The sequence below is a fragment of the Aquila chrysaetos genome, chromosome 8, assembly GCF_900496995.4.
Source record: "Aquila chrysaetos chrysaetos chromosome 8, bAquChr1.4, whole genome shotgun sequence".
Taxonomy (NCBI): Eukaryota; Metazoa; Chordata; class Aves; order Accipitriformes; family Accipitridae; genus Aquila; species Aquila chrysaetos.
The window spans coordinates 10,976,012-10,993,477 of NC_044011.1; the positions used below are offsets into that span (position 1 = coordinate 10,976,012).

Below are 17,466 nucleotides of genomic sequence, written 5' to 3' on the forward strand. Positions count from 1 at the left end.
CCATTTTGTAGCGCAGAGAATCCGCAAATAAAGAGCGGGCGGGAGCGGCGCGCTAAAGGGAGCCCGGGCGGGGGGGGGCGCGCGGCGCGGCAGCGACGACGACGACGTCGTCCCCGGCTCCGGAGCGGCGGTCCCCGTAGAGCTGGTTGCGGTCGCAGCGGTGGCGGCAGGCGCGAGCGGTGGCGGCGTTTCGCCCTCGATGTGACGGGTGCGGCCCAGGCAACTAGCGTGCTGGGAGAGCGAGGCCTCGGCACCGCGGGCGGGAGGTGAGTGGCCGCGCGAGCGCTCCTTCCCGCCGCCGAGCCCCCTCCCCTGGCACCGCCGTCTTCCCCCCCCTCGCGGGAGGTAGCGGGGCCGGCGGGAGGGACCGGGCACCTCGCGGTCCCGGGGCGCCAAACCCCGGCAGCGGCGGCTCCGTCCCTCACCTCCCGCGGGGGGGAGGAGCGGAAGCACTTAGAGCCATTTTGTGCGAGGCCCCGAGCCCGGCCTGGCTGCTCGGCTGGGATCCTCTTCCCTCACCCTTCGGCAGCCGCCACGCCTGGGCACGGCCGCCGCCCCCCCCGCCCCCCGCGGGCGCGGGAGACGCGTTTCTCTCTTGTTGAAGACGAGCGAGGGCAGCCCGGCGGGGCGGGCAGTGCCTGAGCTTGGCGGGGCGGGGGGAGGGTTTGGGGGGGGGGGGGGGTTGGCGGCGGCGGCAGCAGCAGCCGCGGGGTCTGTCAAACGCCTGCGGCGAGCCGGCCGGCCAGCGGCCTGCAGCTGCGCCTGGCCCGCCGCCGGCGGGGTCTCCGCGCAGGAGGCGGGGCTGCGTGGCGGGGCCTCGCCGTCTGCGGGGGAGTGTGTGTGGGGAGGGGGGGTGGCGGCCGCGGGACCCGGCTTCAGACCGCGGTTGCTGAGGCGAGTGTGAGGTCTGCCCAGTCAGGGTGTTATTTTGAAGCTTTTTTTTCATATTTCGAGAGCCTGGAGCCTGTGCCGGGGTTTTCCCCACGGAACTCTTTTTCATATCGTTAAAATACCTGGCGGTTACTTCAGGTGTAACTAGTAAAGCAGCATACCTGATATTATTTAATTACTTTGTTTCTTAGGGTTTCTTTAATCCTTAAATTCTGTGTTTTCCAAACATTGTAGCAGAAGGTATACAGACTACTGGAGTTCCAAAAATTAAAATGCACTTTCCCCGTTTCACCTCTCTTCATGTTTAAAGTGCCATAAAAGCCTAAAACATGATGAGATTACATAAAAAACTCTTCCAGTGATCATGGCAATGTTATTTTAAGTATGGAATATGGTTTTTATATTGCTCGTTGCCAGGAGCAGATACGTGGAAGGAGTGGCACATAGCAGCTGTCGTTTCCCCAAAATCATGAAAGTGCCTAGTTAGGATAGTACCGTTAAGTTGTTCATCATATAAATTGCAAAATATAATCGTGTTAATTCTAGTCAGTTATACAGGAATGTTGTTTATGTTGATTCTTTCTATTGTAGAAAATATCACTTCATCATGCCCTTGCAAAATATTTCTGATCTGCATAGGAGAGAGATCATCTCTTTTAGAGGAGAGTGGAATGATGAGAAGCACCTCTTGCTGCACAGTACTTGGAAAGTTACTGTGTTAAATTCAAAGGATGAACATTTCAGTTGTAATGTTATTGCCTGTAGCATACAAATTCATGTGTTAATGAACAGAAACCTAAAGCAAATCACAGTGACAACTGATGCTCTTAATGTTTCTGAAAAACACTGAGCACAATGGTAGAAATACATAGCAGTAATAAATTTGTAAGCTTTTGGTAGGTTACTGTAGGTGCCAAAAAAGCAGTTGCATGGGAGTAGTGAGGTGAAATTCACGCATACAGAAAGAGTGCTAGTGTTTATCTGTAGATGTGATCTATCTAGCTTTTCTAAAATAACGTGTAGAATATTTTTAGTTAGCGGGTTTTTTTTTTTTTAGTGTACAGTTTTATCACTACAAGTCTTACTGCCACCTACTATAACAGTAACTTCTGTAATGCACTGGCCTGTAACCTCAGTCTTCAGCACTTTTGTGCTCTTGTCTGAAAGGAGGAGATGGCTTTGTAAATGGTGGTGTGCTGGGTGTAGAGGTAGGTTAGAGTTAGGTAGGTTTGGTGGTGCTGTAGAGAACTGGGTGCTGGAACCTTGCACAAAGTCAGACGATAAGAGGTAGACTACCCTTAGATGGAGCATCAGCCTTTGATTTCTTTCAGTCATGATTGTGGCAGCAATTAAGTGTTTGTCATTGTTTTATGCTGCTGCAGGGTTCACAAGCCAAATCTTTGGGGAAACTCACCTTTTTTGGTATTTGTATGCTTCTGGTACTTTTCTGAGGAACACACAAATAACATCTTCTGTGCACAGTTTAATCAGTGTTAGCTGTAGTTCTGTGGGATGTCTGAAAAGCGTGTTTCTGTCCGTCAAGGACTTAAATCTTGCTGAGATCTTCAAGACTTACTTCCAAACACTGAAGGAGTTAAAAGATTCTAAAAATCTTTAGGAAAACTATAGCGAGAGAGGTAGGCAACCTAAATACAGGCGTCATAAGCACTCCCCCTGTGATCTCAAGTTATTCTGTGTTATTTTGGATGACTGAGTTGGGCACCAGCAGTTTGTATTGATAGCCTCTTTGCTTGAATATATTTAAGGTATGTTTTCAGTATAACAGTCTCAAATAAGGAGATGCATCCAGAAGTTAAAGCAAAATGCTTGAGTAACTTCTTGTGTGTGAGAGGGAAGGTGGTGGGGGTGGGGGGGACTCAGGCTAGGGAAGCACTTAAGTGCCTCTGTGTTGCTAAGACTAGGAACAGGAAGCTGCTGTTCATCAGTGAGATGCTTCTACTGAATGTTTTTGGAAACCTTTCTGTGGGTTCTAATGTCAGTTTTTATTTTATGACTTAGAATTTGTTTCATCTGTGCACTGTACTTGGGTGGTGTTTTTTTGGTAGGGTTTTTTGGGTAGTTGGTTTTTTTGTTATTTTTATTTTTTAACCAGGGCCTTGTTCGGTAAAGTGTATTTGTCAATGGTTAGTGTAGACTGAAGAGGCTCTACTTCATTTGGTGTGTATTTGTTTGTCTTACTGACAAACAATTTTAGGATTTCTTTGTCGTAGGATTTGGAAAAATTAAATTAGTTCATTGGGTGTCATAGTGAAAATACCTAAGGTAGTCTGTGAAAGTCTTTTTGAGAAAATAAAATATTTTTTTTAACTACTTAAGAGCATTGTTTTTGTGAAGCTAAACGTTCACGGCCAAGGAGCTGACACATCCTTTCCCTGGTATATGTGCATCGCAGCAGTTTTACAGGCTTGTTGAATCTTATATATATATATATCTTATATATCTTACATAAATCGTACATTATATGCAACTTTTCTCTTGGAAAGCATGTTGCAAAGATGCATTCCTCTAGCAAACCTTGCATTCATTACTTGTATACTTATAATCTTTGCGGACTCGATATTTTTGATATAATCATAGTTGCAGGAAATACTATGTATTATCCTTTTGAGGTAAGGAAGCATGTCCTGTAATTCAAGGAAGTATGAATATTTAACCTAGCACAATGCAATCCTATTATGCCAAATGCACACAAGAGGAATTGAATTTGATGGTGTATCCAAGCCATCTATTTGACATCTTCTCTTAAAAATGTTCATAAGCGTTTTAAAATAACTGTTTAATACTTCCTGTGTATCTGAATCTTAAAAGTAAGAGAATTAGTACTCGGAAGAACATGTTATTTTGACATAACCCAAACATTAGTGGTAATGTTCACAAATGACCAACATTTTTTCCAAAGAGATACCAAAGTAGTAGTATAGATTGCTTTCCTCAGACCCTGATTAGCCTCTGCCTCATAAAATACAATGTTAAATAGATGCAGGCACATAGGAAATAGCAGTTTGATCTAAATGTATATGGACAAAGTTGGGTGGTTTTGCGTAGTTAAATAGGAAGAATTGATTACTGTTAGGCTTTTTAGACATCTAAAGGAAGTTTTGTGAACTTTTAGAAAAAATGTCTGTTAGCTTTATATCTAGATTACAGCAACAAACTTGTCATAGTGTTTTGTACTCTGGCTCTGCATCGTGTGGAGCCAGTATTTCAGTAGTGTAATACTGCAAATTAAAAAAAAAAAAAAAAAAAAAAAAAGGCTAGAAGTACAAGTTTCTGACTTGTTCAGTATCTTGTATACACTAGTAACTACACTAAATAAAACTCCTTTTTTTCTGCCCCTTCAGAGTTCACAATGACGAATGAAGAACCTCTCCCAAAGAAGGTATGTTTAAAAATACTTGTGAGATTATCCCCCTGGGTAATCATGACAGCTTGGTAAGTGTGCTTTTCCTTTTGCTCCATAGGTTCGCCTTAGTGAAGCAGATTTTAAGGTTTTACCTAGAGACGAGCTCATCCTAAGGTAAAGTAAAACGCAGTTTTTTCATTTCAGCATTTTGGTGAACTTTTAATGGAAGATGTGTGACCTCTCTCTTCCATTGCTTTTTGCATCCTTGTTCTGAAAAACTGTTTTATCCTTTTCATGGTATGTCTCTTTTGTAAAGTTCTAATCTTGTCTGAAATATTTTTATGTATAGTTTGGGGGAAAAAATGCTTTTTCCAAAGAGATAAAATCCTGAACGATATTTTGTAATACCTGAGTAGGAATTTTTTTTCTTCACTTGTAACTTTAGAAGATACGGTTGCTTACGTTCCTTGCTAGATGGCAAGTTATTTTTAAACATGAGAAAAATGTCAACTCCTTGCTCCTGCAATAAGTTTTAGGTTTTCTTAGTCTGTGCAGTCGTCTTCTCAGCAAGTTCAGATATTAACAGTAAAATGTTAAAATGAAGTTTTCATCTCCTAGAACTTGCATAAAGAAGAGCCTGGCCATCTTTTTCACCTTTTAGAAAGCTTAGTGTCACCACAGAAAAAATAATAGGCAATCCTGTCACGCAGACCACCTGCTGAAAGAAACGGACACAAGCCACTTGTCTCTGTATACCTGAATTTCCTGATTTGTAAAAAAGGAGCTAACTAAACTAGGCATATGTGGGTCATCTGTTTATCTGCTGGAGTAGTTTGTGTGTGCATTTTGGTAAACTTTAGTTCTTGGCTTTTTGTACACTGTAAGTTACTAGCATTATTGGGGTCTCTCAAGTTAAAAACTGCTATTTCATAGAACAAAGACTAAACTGTGTAGAAATGTGAGGCTACAAGTGCAACACTTAATGTTTATGAGCAGCTACTCCCTCTTCTGGGCAAACTATCCTGCCAGCTACTTCTGAGATGACAGTTCTTTCCAGGGGAGTCAACATAGTCTGGCTTCGTATGTTTAAAACTGGTTTCTGGCTTCCTCCAAGTATCTACTCTTTGGGGTAGTAAAGGATAATGTATTTAAACAGTAGGAAAAAAATGCTTCTTTGATGTTAAGTGCTTTAGGCCTTGTGAACCTTCTTATGAAAGCTTCTGTACTCAAGATTATCCCTGGGAAGAGTGAACTCCTAAGTCTGTAAAGCTGTGCCCTTACTTCCAGCTAGAAAATTCCTGTCAAAATATTGAAGCATAGATTTTGTGCAACTTGCTTTCTGACTGATAGTGTGAAAACAAAAAAGGCTTCCAACTGTAACCAGTTTCTGTAACTTGCGATGATTAGTTGCTACCATAGAAGAGATCCATGTCCAGTATATATTTAAGTGGGAATGTGATGGAATACACTCAAGGAGGTAAAGTATGTCAGCAGCTAAACTGTGTTAATGAAGAGATGGGAGGGAATTTGCCAATGACAGCTGTGTTGCTATCGAATCTTCTTCTTAGTGTAGACAAAGCAACTTCTGCTCTCAAAGTGGCGAAAAGGTTGATTTAAGGGGAATAATTGTCCATTATACCCAGAAGTGGAAACTTAAATGCCATTCTGGCCATGTCCATTTTATGTTTGCCTTACGCAGTCCTACGAACACTGTTGTTTTTTGTTTGAATGGGGTGCATATTTAATGGATTTACAGTAAGTTCACCTTTAATTGTGATTTCACATAAAACTAGCAGTTACTACACTAACTGCTGGCTTTGTTTGTATTTTGGAATAAAATACAACACTATAATAGGTATATCATGTTTTAATCAAAGGCATCTCTACTACTTTCAAACTTAGAAAAGCATGTGTTGGCCACTACTGGATTGTCTTAAATTAGGATTTGGAATGCGTTTTTTTTTGGGGTCCATGTTTTGGTGGGGCAAATGCTTTTTAAGATACAGGCACGTGTCATCTGCTTTTGGTTTTAGGTAATATGTCATCATTGCTGTACAATTGCCCTGATAAAATACATACATAGAAAGTATTAATTATTTTTTATCAGTTCCTGTGCCATGAATCCCAATTTCACTGTTCTTCTTCACGAAGTACATAATTTAGATTTACTCATTTTAACTTCTGTTGACTAAATGTGAGCAGGATCAACAAGATGCCTTTCAGTCTGGCCTTTTGGGAATTTCTGCTTGTCTCATTACTTGTTGCTGTGGACTCATGTCCTTCATCTTTGCCCTCCCCTTTTTAATGCAGTAGCTACTTAGCTTCTGTGTAGGTGTAGGAGCTTCTGTGGAGAAAGAAGAGCCATGAACACAATAACAAAGCACTCTGTGGATCATAGCTAAAAATCTGATCAGTATTGCCCTGATCGTTTAGCCTAGTGGTTAGTCTGTAAAACACAGAAGCACCCTGATTTACATGAGCAGTTCTGAGCAAATACAGTGCTTTTACTGAACTTCAATCAACATGGACATATAACCAGTCACTTTTGGAACGGCTTAGGTGCAATGCTGGGTGTGCCCTACCCCATAAGTGCTTATCATTTATTCCTGGAAAAAGTGAACCCCAAAGCTCAGCATAAAAAAGGGGTGCTCCAAGAAAAATAGGGGGATTTATAGAAGTATTTTGAAACCTTGGAGTCTTAAAGTCTGCTTAATATTTTTAGAGAATGGAGGGAATTAACTAACCTACATAATGCTGCTCAATTACCTTCCAGTTCTTGTGAGACTGTAAGTGACCCCTTGAATGTAAATTGAATTCAGGACTGTCTTCCTAGTTCTGTGTACAGCTCTGTTTCTGTTCTTCAGTGCCTTTGCAAGTAGCACTTTAGTGAAGCTCTTCAGATTGTCAATGTTTAGCCATCAGATTACTGACACGAACTACTAAACAAATCAAGAAGCCAGTATTGAGTGGAAACCAAACTGACTGCAGGAAAAAAAGCTGGCTTTTAGCCTTTGTCTTTTTTCCCACTTGAGTTCACTGATGAGCTGCCTGAGTTGCCTGCAGATGTACCAGAAAGGGCAATATGGGACAAGTAGGTTAAGGCAACTCTCACATTTGCTTAAACCAGTGCATCTCTTAGATTACATGTGTGAAGAGGACAGCCATCTCTTTCTTGGATCTTGGGAAGAAAGGCTTCAGGCTTAAGGTCTGGCCAGTGAGTTCCTATAAATCACTGGTTGGTTTAAAGAAGCTTTTGCAATTATGTGGAAATTCTTAAATAGTTTAACCCAAAACTGGATTTTTATGTCACTGTAAGTGTTGATTTTATCTATGTCTATTAAAAAAAGTTTAAACTAATGCAGGTATTATGTGTAGATGAGACCTGGTAGAAGGGATATATCATCTTCAAGTAAGGCAAAACAGTTTCCCAGAGGGGAAAGCTTTCCTCCTGTAGTTGAAGATGTGCTAGTAGCCATCTTGACATTTTAATTCTGACATAAGGGCAGGGGGGAAGAAAGAAAGATATTTGTTTGTATCGGTACTGATTTTTTTTGAACGCATTTCTTTTACTGAACTTTAGAAGGTATTTAGGGGCAAAAATCTTTTCCTTGAAGAGCCTGTAAAGTGAGTTAGCTGGAAAACGTGTGAAGTATGTAATTTTTAGGAATGCTATTTATATGGAAACTTTCATAATTTATCAGAGGTCTTTTAATGTGTTCTGGTGTCTTATGGGGAAGCTGCATGTTTTTATGCAGAGGATTACAGTATTGCTGGATACAGTTTTCATTAAAGTTTCTAACTGGATCTGAAATAAAGCCCTACCCTGTGGCATATGGTGACACCAGTGAGTTGACTTCTTCTGTTTCCTGATAGCAGTAGGGCCTCATGGAGGCTTCAGATCATACTTGCTTTTATGCCCTTTTTTTGTGTGGTGGGGTGTTTTTTTTTGGTTGGTTGGGTTTTTTGTTAATTTGTAGCTCTGAACTCTTGGACTGTCCTGGAGTTGTGCTTGGTAGCTGGGATTTCTAGGTGTTACTACATCCACTGCTAGACTAGTCTCAGCTTCTGCTGTCTAGTTTCAACATGACATGGCTGAGATGCCACCACTGAGCAAAGGCATCATTTCAACATTCCACAAACTTGCTGTCCTTGTCACCTCTTTCAGGCTCTGTGTGAAAACTTAGCATGTGAGATTCATGTAATGGGAATGCAGGCTCACCTCAGCCTTGCATGTCAGCAGCTAGGAGTCCATATTACTGAAAAAAGCATAGAAGCAAAACTGTTGTGCATGGAGATTCAATTGTACAATGTAAGACCAAAGTCGTGCATCTGGAAATACTGCCCTTTTATTGTTCAGGTAAAAACAGATTTTTTGTGAGAATAGTTCATTTAGAGAATGGTGTTAACAGACTCAAACACCATTCATGTAGTCATTTGAGACCTAGAAATACCGAGTTTTACACCTGTCCTGTTTGTAGTATCATCTGGTCCTTTCTACCAATGTAGACATAATAAACAGAGAAGGAGGAGTAAACAGATAAAAGTTAACAGTGTTCAGAGTTGGAGCACCAAAAATATTGTCAATGATCTTCAGCATCTTCGTTTTTTTTAAAAAGCTTTGTTCTGGCATAGTTCCTTCCTTTTTATTTTGTTTTGTGTAACTTCAGAAGCTACAACTTTGTAGCTTCAGATTTTCAAAGATCAGAATTCCACTTTAATTCCCTTTGTTAATGATCTGTGCTACTACTGTAAACAAGGGAAAATGATTATAGCAAAATAAGCTGGAAAAGACAGTGTCTAGGAGAATAGATTATTAAAGGTACTGAGCAAGAAAAGTTACTACAAGAGGAGACTTAAGAATTTAAAAATTTCAAAAGGTGTTTAAAGTCTTAAGTCAGGAAATAGACACTTAAGTGAAAATGAAATTATCAGGGCCATCACAAGACTGTTTTTAATATACCTAAAACTAGTCAAAGTGTGTGTGTATATATATATTAAAAAAAAGATGATCTTTGTTTTTCTTCCTTTAACTTGGTTTCATGAAAGTTTTTGAGAAACTGTTTTGTTGATATATTTGGTAAATATTTTGACATGTTAGTCCTCAGGATTACTGAGATCACTACGAAAATATATACACATCAGATGAAGAATCACAACTGCAAGTTCAGTTGAAAAGGAATCAGTCCCTTTTCAGTAAGGGCCTACTAATGTATTTGTTTATTTTTGAGCCAAAGTTATTTATAAGAATGGTTTACTTCATTAATGTGAATGTTTTTAAATTTTCACTATTTTACTTTTTGTTTTGATGCTTTAAGTCTATTTGATTGTCTGTTTTAATTTTTTTTTTTTTTTTTTAAATCTATTGCATGAAATAAGCAATTGTCTCCAGTTGCTAGCTTTCTGGTTTGCCTGAAGTGAGGTGAAAACCAGGTCAATTGCTAGAAGAGAAAATTGCTCCAGATCTTCTGTAGCTGTAGCAAAATTGAGACGCAGTGCGTGTGTGTGAAAGTAAAGCTACTGTGGTAGAAAATGTTCAAGTTTTAAAACTGATGGCTTGATTGTTGAATAGTTCTCTGACTATGTCAGTGTGGTGGTCACAAGTTTATTCCATACAATTTCGTAAACTTGTGTGGTGAGTTGACCTTGGCTGGATGCCAGGTGCCCACCAAGCTGCTCTGTCACTCCCCTCCTCAGCAGGACTGGGGGGAGAAAATAAAATGGAAAAAAACTTGTGGGTCAAGATAGAGGCAGCTTAATAAAACAAAAGCTGTGCATGGAAGCAAAGGAAAACAAAAGATTTATTCTCTTTGCTTCACATCAGCAGGCAATGTCCAGCCATTTCCCAGGAAGTAGGGTTTCAGTGTGTGTAACAGTTGCTCTGGAAGACAAACATTGTAATAATGAATGCCCTGCCTCCCTCCTCCTTTCTCTTAGCTTTTATTGCTGAGAAGACATCATGTGGTATGGAATATCCCTTTGGTCAGTTTGGCTCTGCTGTCCTGGTGATGTCCCCTCCCAAGATCTTACCCACCCGCAGCCTACTGCTGTGGGGGTCATGTTGGGGAGAGACAGCCTTGATGCTGTGTGAGCACTGCTCAGCAGTGGCCAAAACACTGCTGTGTTATCAACACCTTTCTAGCCACTGATGCAAAGCACAGCAGTATGAGGGCTGCTGTGAGGAAAATTAACTCCATCTCAGCCAGCTAGATCCAGTACAACTTGCTTGAAGATGAACTGCAAGGGTCTTCACCAGGCTTTTGACAAAACATTATGTCTGAAGAGTCATGTTTCTAGAAGAGATGGCAGGCACATGACTTGAGAAATCCATCATACGGCCTAGTGCATGCTGGGTTTTCTTTTCCAGGAATTCAGTTTTTGCTTAAATACTAGTTGTTGTTGAGAGGTGACTTAGAGGTATTATCTCTGATGTTCTTGGTGACCATGGGCTGTGTGGTGGGGGGGGGGAGGGTGGTGTTTGTGTGTTTTTGGTTTTTTTTTTTTTTTTTCTTTTTCCTCCAGTGGTGGTCTGTCATGTCAACTAATGTTTCAGGTCTTCATTTCACTTGCTCTTTGTATAGCTTCTATTACCGGGGGGTGAAGGGGGGTGGGGTGGTATTATGATCTTGACAGAATTACTGTTTTCAGTCTGTAAGATGTAGCTTAGAAGTCAAGTAATCCTGCAGCTGTATTTGAAGACCAACTCTAATTTTATGTAATTCTTTCATGTAAAAATTAGGTTCTTTCTGTTTTGCTATTTAGTAGACTGTTTCAGTTTTACTTTTGAGGGATTGAAATCTCCTGAACTAACATAGAACTTCACTGACATAGTGGTCAGTGACACTTGTGTTTCTAATGATGCTCTTTTTGGAGCAGAGAGATAAGGGTTAAGTGGTCTTGCTTCTACAGAGCTTGAGAGTTCATTCATGCTCATTTCATGTTCAGCTGAAAAGATGTAAAATTTTGTTGCTGCTAGAAGGAAGAGATCTTGTGCTTACTTTTGCTTTTCCCAATGATGTGATCTCATTTGCTGTTGCAGACCTGATGCTTTTTAGACCCTTTAACAAGCTGTTTGAATTCACTAAATGGTCAAAAATGGTCTAGAGTTAGATTTTATTGTTTTGATTGAGATAGTGATGTTGGTAGGTTAGGGAGTTACAATAGAGCAGTTACGATGAGTCTGGCATAAAATAGATGTCAGGGAGAAGGGGTAGTTGGGAGGAGGGAGCAGAAACCTTCCTCTTCTATAGTGGTAAGCTATTAGATGAATTTATTTCATGATGTGGAATTGTACCACCATGAGGAAGGCACATAGTTTGGAGCAAAGTATTTATTTGAAAACAAACAAACAAAAAACCCAAAACACCATCCTGTGAACTTTGTTGGTAAGGCATGTCATGCTAAGCTTGACTGCAGACTTTATTTGCTACTGATTTGATAGTTTGTATCAAATGCAATACTGTTTTTAAGTGTGAGGTTTTCTGACTGTGTATGAATTGCTGAAATAACATGCATTCAAAGAGTTATTAAACTGTTTGGCTTCTGGTTGATGAATATAATCAGAGTATGGTCTTGATTTGAATGAGCTGGTATAACTACTTAATCTAGACTGCTGATTCTAGTGTATTATAATATACGTCTGCTTGGTAACAGACTTAATGTTGTCTGTGTATTATGGTTTCTGTTACAGAATTCTGTTTGAATTATTCTGCTTTGAGAATGAGATGAACCTTAGGTACTTTACACAGATAACTAAGTGTTTGATCCCAATGTTTGTCCAAAATATTACAATAAGTTTTAAGATACCAATTTTAAGAGTAATGCACAGCTACCTTTTTATCCTTTTGATATGCAAAGTGGATTTAACTTTTTCCATGATTTAAAGCCCCTTATTTTAAAACTGGAATTGCCTTTTATGCAACTGTGTGATTTCCTCTTGACATTTTCTGATTATGGTATGAAAGTATACTCTGAAAGTTTAGGAATGAGATGCCTTGATTTAATAAACTGAGCTTCAGAAAATTCTTTTTTCTCTTTGTCTCTGCAATAGGTGGAAACAGTATGAAGCATATGTGCAAGCTCTGGAGGGCAAGTACACAGACCTTAATTGTAAGTTAGCTAAGTTTCAAAATGGTATGAGTTACCTGAATGTTTGTATAAAGCAGAATGTTTGAGTAATGTCTGTGCTTTCTAAAACTCTTGGAAATGAGATAATAATCTCTATGTAAGTTATTTGTCAGGAAAAAAAGTCCCTGTTTTTTCTAGTGTAAGTTTTCAGCCTTTCCCAACTTTCTCAGCCACTTATTTTCCTTTGCAGATCTTACACAGTATCTAAAAAGTCTATTTTTGCATCTGTAGGACCATCTGTACCCAGACTGCTGGAGGGAGGGGGGAAGTCTCAAAACATAACCCCACAAATAGGTGTATTTTCAGGACTTTTCCATTAGAAAGGAAATGTTATCCTCTACCAAAATACTCCATGAATGTTTGTGCCTTCAGTAGTCTCACAGGATTCTAAATCATATAGGATTTGTAGAGGTGAAGGTCTAAAATGTATCCCCAAGTAATGTTTGATCTGATTAGGCGAATTAACTATTTGATTGTCGGTCTTGTGTGGTCTTTAAAACTTGGTCTGTTCAGTGTTTCAAAAGAGAATATGGGAAAAACATCCTACTCTCAAATGGGAAAAGCTGAACACGTTCTGGAAGTGACGGAATCACCTATCCTAAGTCACTTTTAAAAATTGTGTTGGCAGGTAGAGATAGGCTCTTTCCTATTTTCCACTCACATTTCCAGTTTAAATACTTAAAGACTTAGTACCACTGAGTTTGAAGGATATTTTTCTGTCAACCCAAACAGATGTCCTCTCTTTTCTCTGTTGTTACATCCCTCTTCTACTGCCACCCCATAACGTTTGAGTTTTGGAGAGACTAAAATATAGCAGATGGAAGCAGTTGATTTTATTCTAGTCTCAAACTGTCCTAACATTGATAAATAAGTTGTTTTAACATTTTCAGTTTCTCAATTTTTGAAACCCTAATACAGGCTGTAGTAATCAGTATTATTGAATTATCTGCAAAGAATTACTTTGAAATAATTGTCCTGAAGCAATTTGTGATGTTCTGAATTCACATTTATAGCCAATCGTTCTCAAGTAATTAGAAAAAATAAAAATCTTAATTATTCCAACTTTCCATTGTTTTATACATGGCAAGTAGCAGAGTGAATGTATACTGTTTGTATCAGGCTGCTTGCATGTGTTCCCGTTTGAATAATTTGGAAATGTGCTGTGCTGCCTTTTCTCATATTTTGTATATAAACTTTCATAAATGTTCATGGGTCAGAAGAATTCTAGTTGTGACTGAACTGCCATTTCTGAAGTTCTCCAGTGTCTTACTGTTTACTCATGGAGTGTTGAGATCAGTTTGAGGATTGACCACAAATAGCACTGTTTTACAGACTGCAGATAATTTTTTGCCAGAGTGTAGATTTCCCCATCCCCTACTCTGGCCTCAACATTTCTTATAGATAACGGGATAGTTCCAACTTCCTGAGTTTCAGACTGCAAGTTGTAGTAATAGTTGGTTAAACAAGCAATTTAAAAGTTATTGCCTATATAAACATGAAAACATTTTCAAAAGTTTAGTAAGTCTTAAGGAAGGATCAGAAAGAGATATTTAAAACCAACTGTTGTCAAGCTTTTCTAATAATGATATTTTGATTTTTTTCTTATTTATGCTTATTATAGTCATGCTTATTTATGACTCTCTTGCTGTTTATGAATTTGTTTTTTAGATTATTTTAGCTATCTTTAAAAACTGTTCATGAGAGGATGCTATAAAATGTATGCTTTTTGTGTGTTATTACTTATATTAGCTAATGATGTGACGGGATTGAGAGAATCTGAAGAGAAGTTGAAACAGCAACAGCAAGAGTCTGCCCGAAGAGAAAATATTCTGGTGATGAGGCTGGCAACTAAGGAACAGGAGATGCAAGAGTGTACTGTAAGTGTTTGGAGGGGATAGGTGTTTTCAGACTATTACAAGAGTATCAGCTTTTGAGCCAGTACCCTTGTGCTAGGTTTTTTGTATTATCTATAGCAACACGTTTTCTGTGCTTAAAGAAACGGCAGGGCACTTAAACTTTCACTGAATTAGTAAACATCACTTCTTAAAGTTCGCTTTTTTTAGTATTAGTTACTTCAGTTGATTTTCAGCAGCAGTTGTGCTTGGAAGGACTTTTGCTTCAGAACCAAGGTAGTTCTTACATAAGCCATGCTTACTTTCATCTAACATTTATCAACTGTGTGTATTTATCAAAAATGTTACTTCTGACTATCATCGGATGCAGGAACAAATTGAAGTGTAAGGATAGGATTGAGTTTACAGGGTTTCATTTAGGAGGCTTTAGACTGATATTTAAGTTGGATTTGGATAACAAGGTATTTGTAAGCTTCCGCATCTGTTTGGCTAGGTAGGGGAAAGAGCTACTGACTTTTTCAGAGGAAGTTCTTTCAAAATTTGGCAGGTCTGCTTTTGGGGGTTTCTAATGTTCTTTATACTAAATACCTTTTTTTGTTACTGTTTACGTTTCTCTCTCCTTTATTTCTGTGGGTTTTCTGTGACGCTGTTTTCTTCTGTGTTTAGTTTTGGTTTCTTGAAGCTATCTTCTACCACTTTTGGACTATTGATCTTTTTCGGATTACCTTAACATAATTTTCACCTGCTGCTTTAATTTGGCAGCTCCTGAGAGAAGATTGTAGAAAGCTGCTTATTACTAGTTTCTGTAACATACTCCTGAGAGCTTCTCTCATGAAAAATACAAGCTCTGTGCAAAACTAATAACTAGTATTGTAGCTTTCCTCTGTTACTTTCTTTTAGCCTTCCTTTCTTTTTTCCTGTAGGTGTTCAGAGCTGTCAAGGTATAGTAGTGTGACACTTAACTCTGTACACATTATTTTCACTGCTCTTAAGACATAAGATGACTTTAGTTCATAGTAAGCACTGGTATAAAGAGAAAAAAAGAGGGGGTAAAGCTTACTTTGCAGTGGCAAAAAATGAATCGCAGAATCACTGAGGCTGGAAGGGTTGTAGTTTGTGTAGTCCAACCTTGCCTGCTCAGAGCAGGGTCAGTTGGACCAGGTTACTAAGGACTGCGCGCAGTCGGGTTTTGAGCATCTCTTAGAATGGAGACTCCAAAACCTCTCTGGGTGACCTGTGCCAGCGTTCAACCACGGTCACAGCAAAAAGCATTTTCTTATGTTTAAGTGGAATTTCCTGTGTTTCAGTTTGTGCCCATTGCCTTCTGTGCTTTCAGTGGGCACCACTGAGAAGAGCCTGGCTTTGTGTCGTGGTTTAACCCCAGCCAGCAGCTAAGCACCACGCAGCCGCTCACTCACTCCCCCCCACCCAGTGGGATGGGGGAGAAAATCGGGAAAAAGAAGCAAAACCCACGGGTTGAGATAAGAACAGTTTAATAGAACAGAAAAGAAGAAACGAATAATGATAATGATGACACTAATAAAATGACAACAGCAATAATGAAAGGATTGGAATGTACAAATGATGCGCAGTGCAATTGCTCACCACCCGCCGACCGGCACCCAGCTAGTCCCCCAGCGGCGATTCCCTGCCCCCCACTTCCCAGTTCCTATACTAGATGGGATGTCACATGGTATGGAATACCCTGTTGGCCAGTTTGGGTCAGGTGCCCTGGCTGTGTCCTGTGCCAACTTCTTGTGCCCCTCCAGCTTTCTGGCTGGCTGGGCATGAGAAGCTGAAAAATCCTTGACATTAGTCTAAACACTACTAGCAGCAACTGAAAACATCAGTGTTATCGACATTCTTCTCATACTGAACTCAAAACATAGCACCGTACCAGCTACTAGGAAGACAATTAACTCTATTCCAGCTGAAACTAGGACACTCTGCCACCTTAACTCCCTCCATCAGGTATTTATGCACATTGACAAGATCCCCCTGAGCCTTCTCCAGGCTGAACAGCCCTAGTGTTCTGAGCCTCTGCTTGTATGTCAGATGCTCCAACCCCTTAATCATCTTCATGGCCCTTTGTTGGCCTCACCCTAATATGTCCATGTCTCTCTTGTACTGGGGAGCCCAGAACTGACCCATTACTCCAGATGTCTCACCAGTGCCAAGTGGAGAGGAAGGATCACCTCCTTTGACCTGTTGGCAGCAGTCCTCCTAATGCAGCCCAGGATGCTAACGAAGATCTGTTCTGGTGCTATACCACAACACTTCCCTAGTAGTGAGACTACTATATTGATCCTGCTTCTCTTGTTAGTTTTACTGATAAATTCTGCTATGAGGAACAGCAGTAATAAGAGTTTTTTTTTCTTTTGAACTTCTGAGCACATAGCTGAAACAATAAATACTAAAAAAATTAAAAGAAATGTAAGTTTTTCCACCAAAACCGAATTTGTTTGTACTATTTTCACCTTTCTTCCTCCCTATTTCTAAAAGAATGAGTTAGACAAAAATTTCAAGTATTTAAGGCTATGAATTTTGACAAGATTGTGAAGACATAGGATTTTTGGCAGCACTTCTTTACAGATGTTTATAGCTGTGATGTATAGGCATTCCAGAACATCTGTTTAGAACTTCTGAAGAGCTTTTATTAATTTCAGTGTACTTAAACAAAACAAAAAAACCCAGGGGAACAACCCACCAAAAAGACACAAAACCCAAACACGCCCACCCAAGTGGCTTATATTTTTCTAGGTATTGACACATGAATAACATCAAGGATGTAATCTCCTCCATAGTGCATAGAGTTAGGAAGGTGCACCCTTGAAGAAGCGGGGTAAAAGCTATAATGGAGACATCGGCACCTTAAAGTGTTTTCAAGTTTAAATGCGTGTAGTTTCAAGAAGCTTTGGAGGACTACTCGGCTTTGTATTAGATAGTGTTTTTTCCAGTAAAGTAACAGTAGCAAAATAAATCACATTGGATGGGATGCAAAGCTAAGCTATGGGTTGCTAAATCATTTCATAAATGAACAAAAACTGTTCACCATATGGTAAGTTATTTGACATGTCTAATTTTTAGTCCATAAAATAACATTTATTTTTAGCGTAGTTAACCATTTTTTGTAATACATATTTACATGTAAAATATACCAGTGACAGTTATTTATATGTAAGCCTTCAATGTTTCCTGTCACATCTTAATTAGAAAGACTGAGCATCTATGGCA

At 39.6% G+C, this 17,466-nt stretch overlaps 1 protein-coding gene across 2 annotated transcripts in view; it reads left to right on the forward strand.

The window, feature by feature from the left end:
* Positions 1-2: 2 nt before the first annotated feature.
* The window catches only part of LOC115344512 (WT1 associated protein), a 29,874-nt gene continuing 12,410 nt past the window's right edge, over positions 3-17,466 (forward strand). Inside the window, exons 1-5 of one of the 2 annotated variants that reach the window (XM_041125044.1) lie at positions 3-266; positions 4,254-4,291; positions 4,374-4,429; positions 12,303-12,361; positions 14,129-14,256. In XM_041125044.1, the coding sequence (XP_040980978.1) occupies positions 4,262-4,291; positions 4,374-4,429; positions 12,303-12,361; positions 14,129-14,256 (273 nt within the window). In that variant the 5' untranslated portion in view covers positions 3-266; positions 4,254-4,261. The remainder of the gene's footprint in view (positions 267-4,253; positions 4,292-4,373; positions 4,430-12,302; positions 12,362-14,128; positions 14,257-17,466) is intronic. The other variant, XM_030021940.2, reaches the window with a different exon arrangement.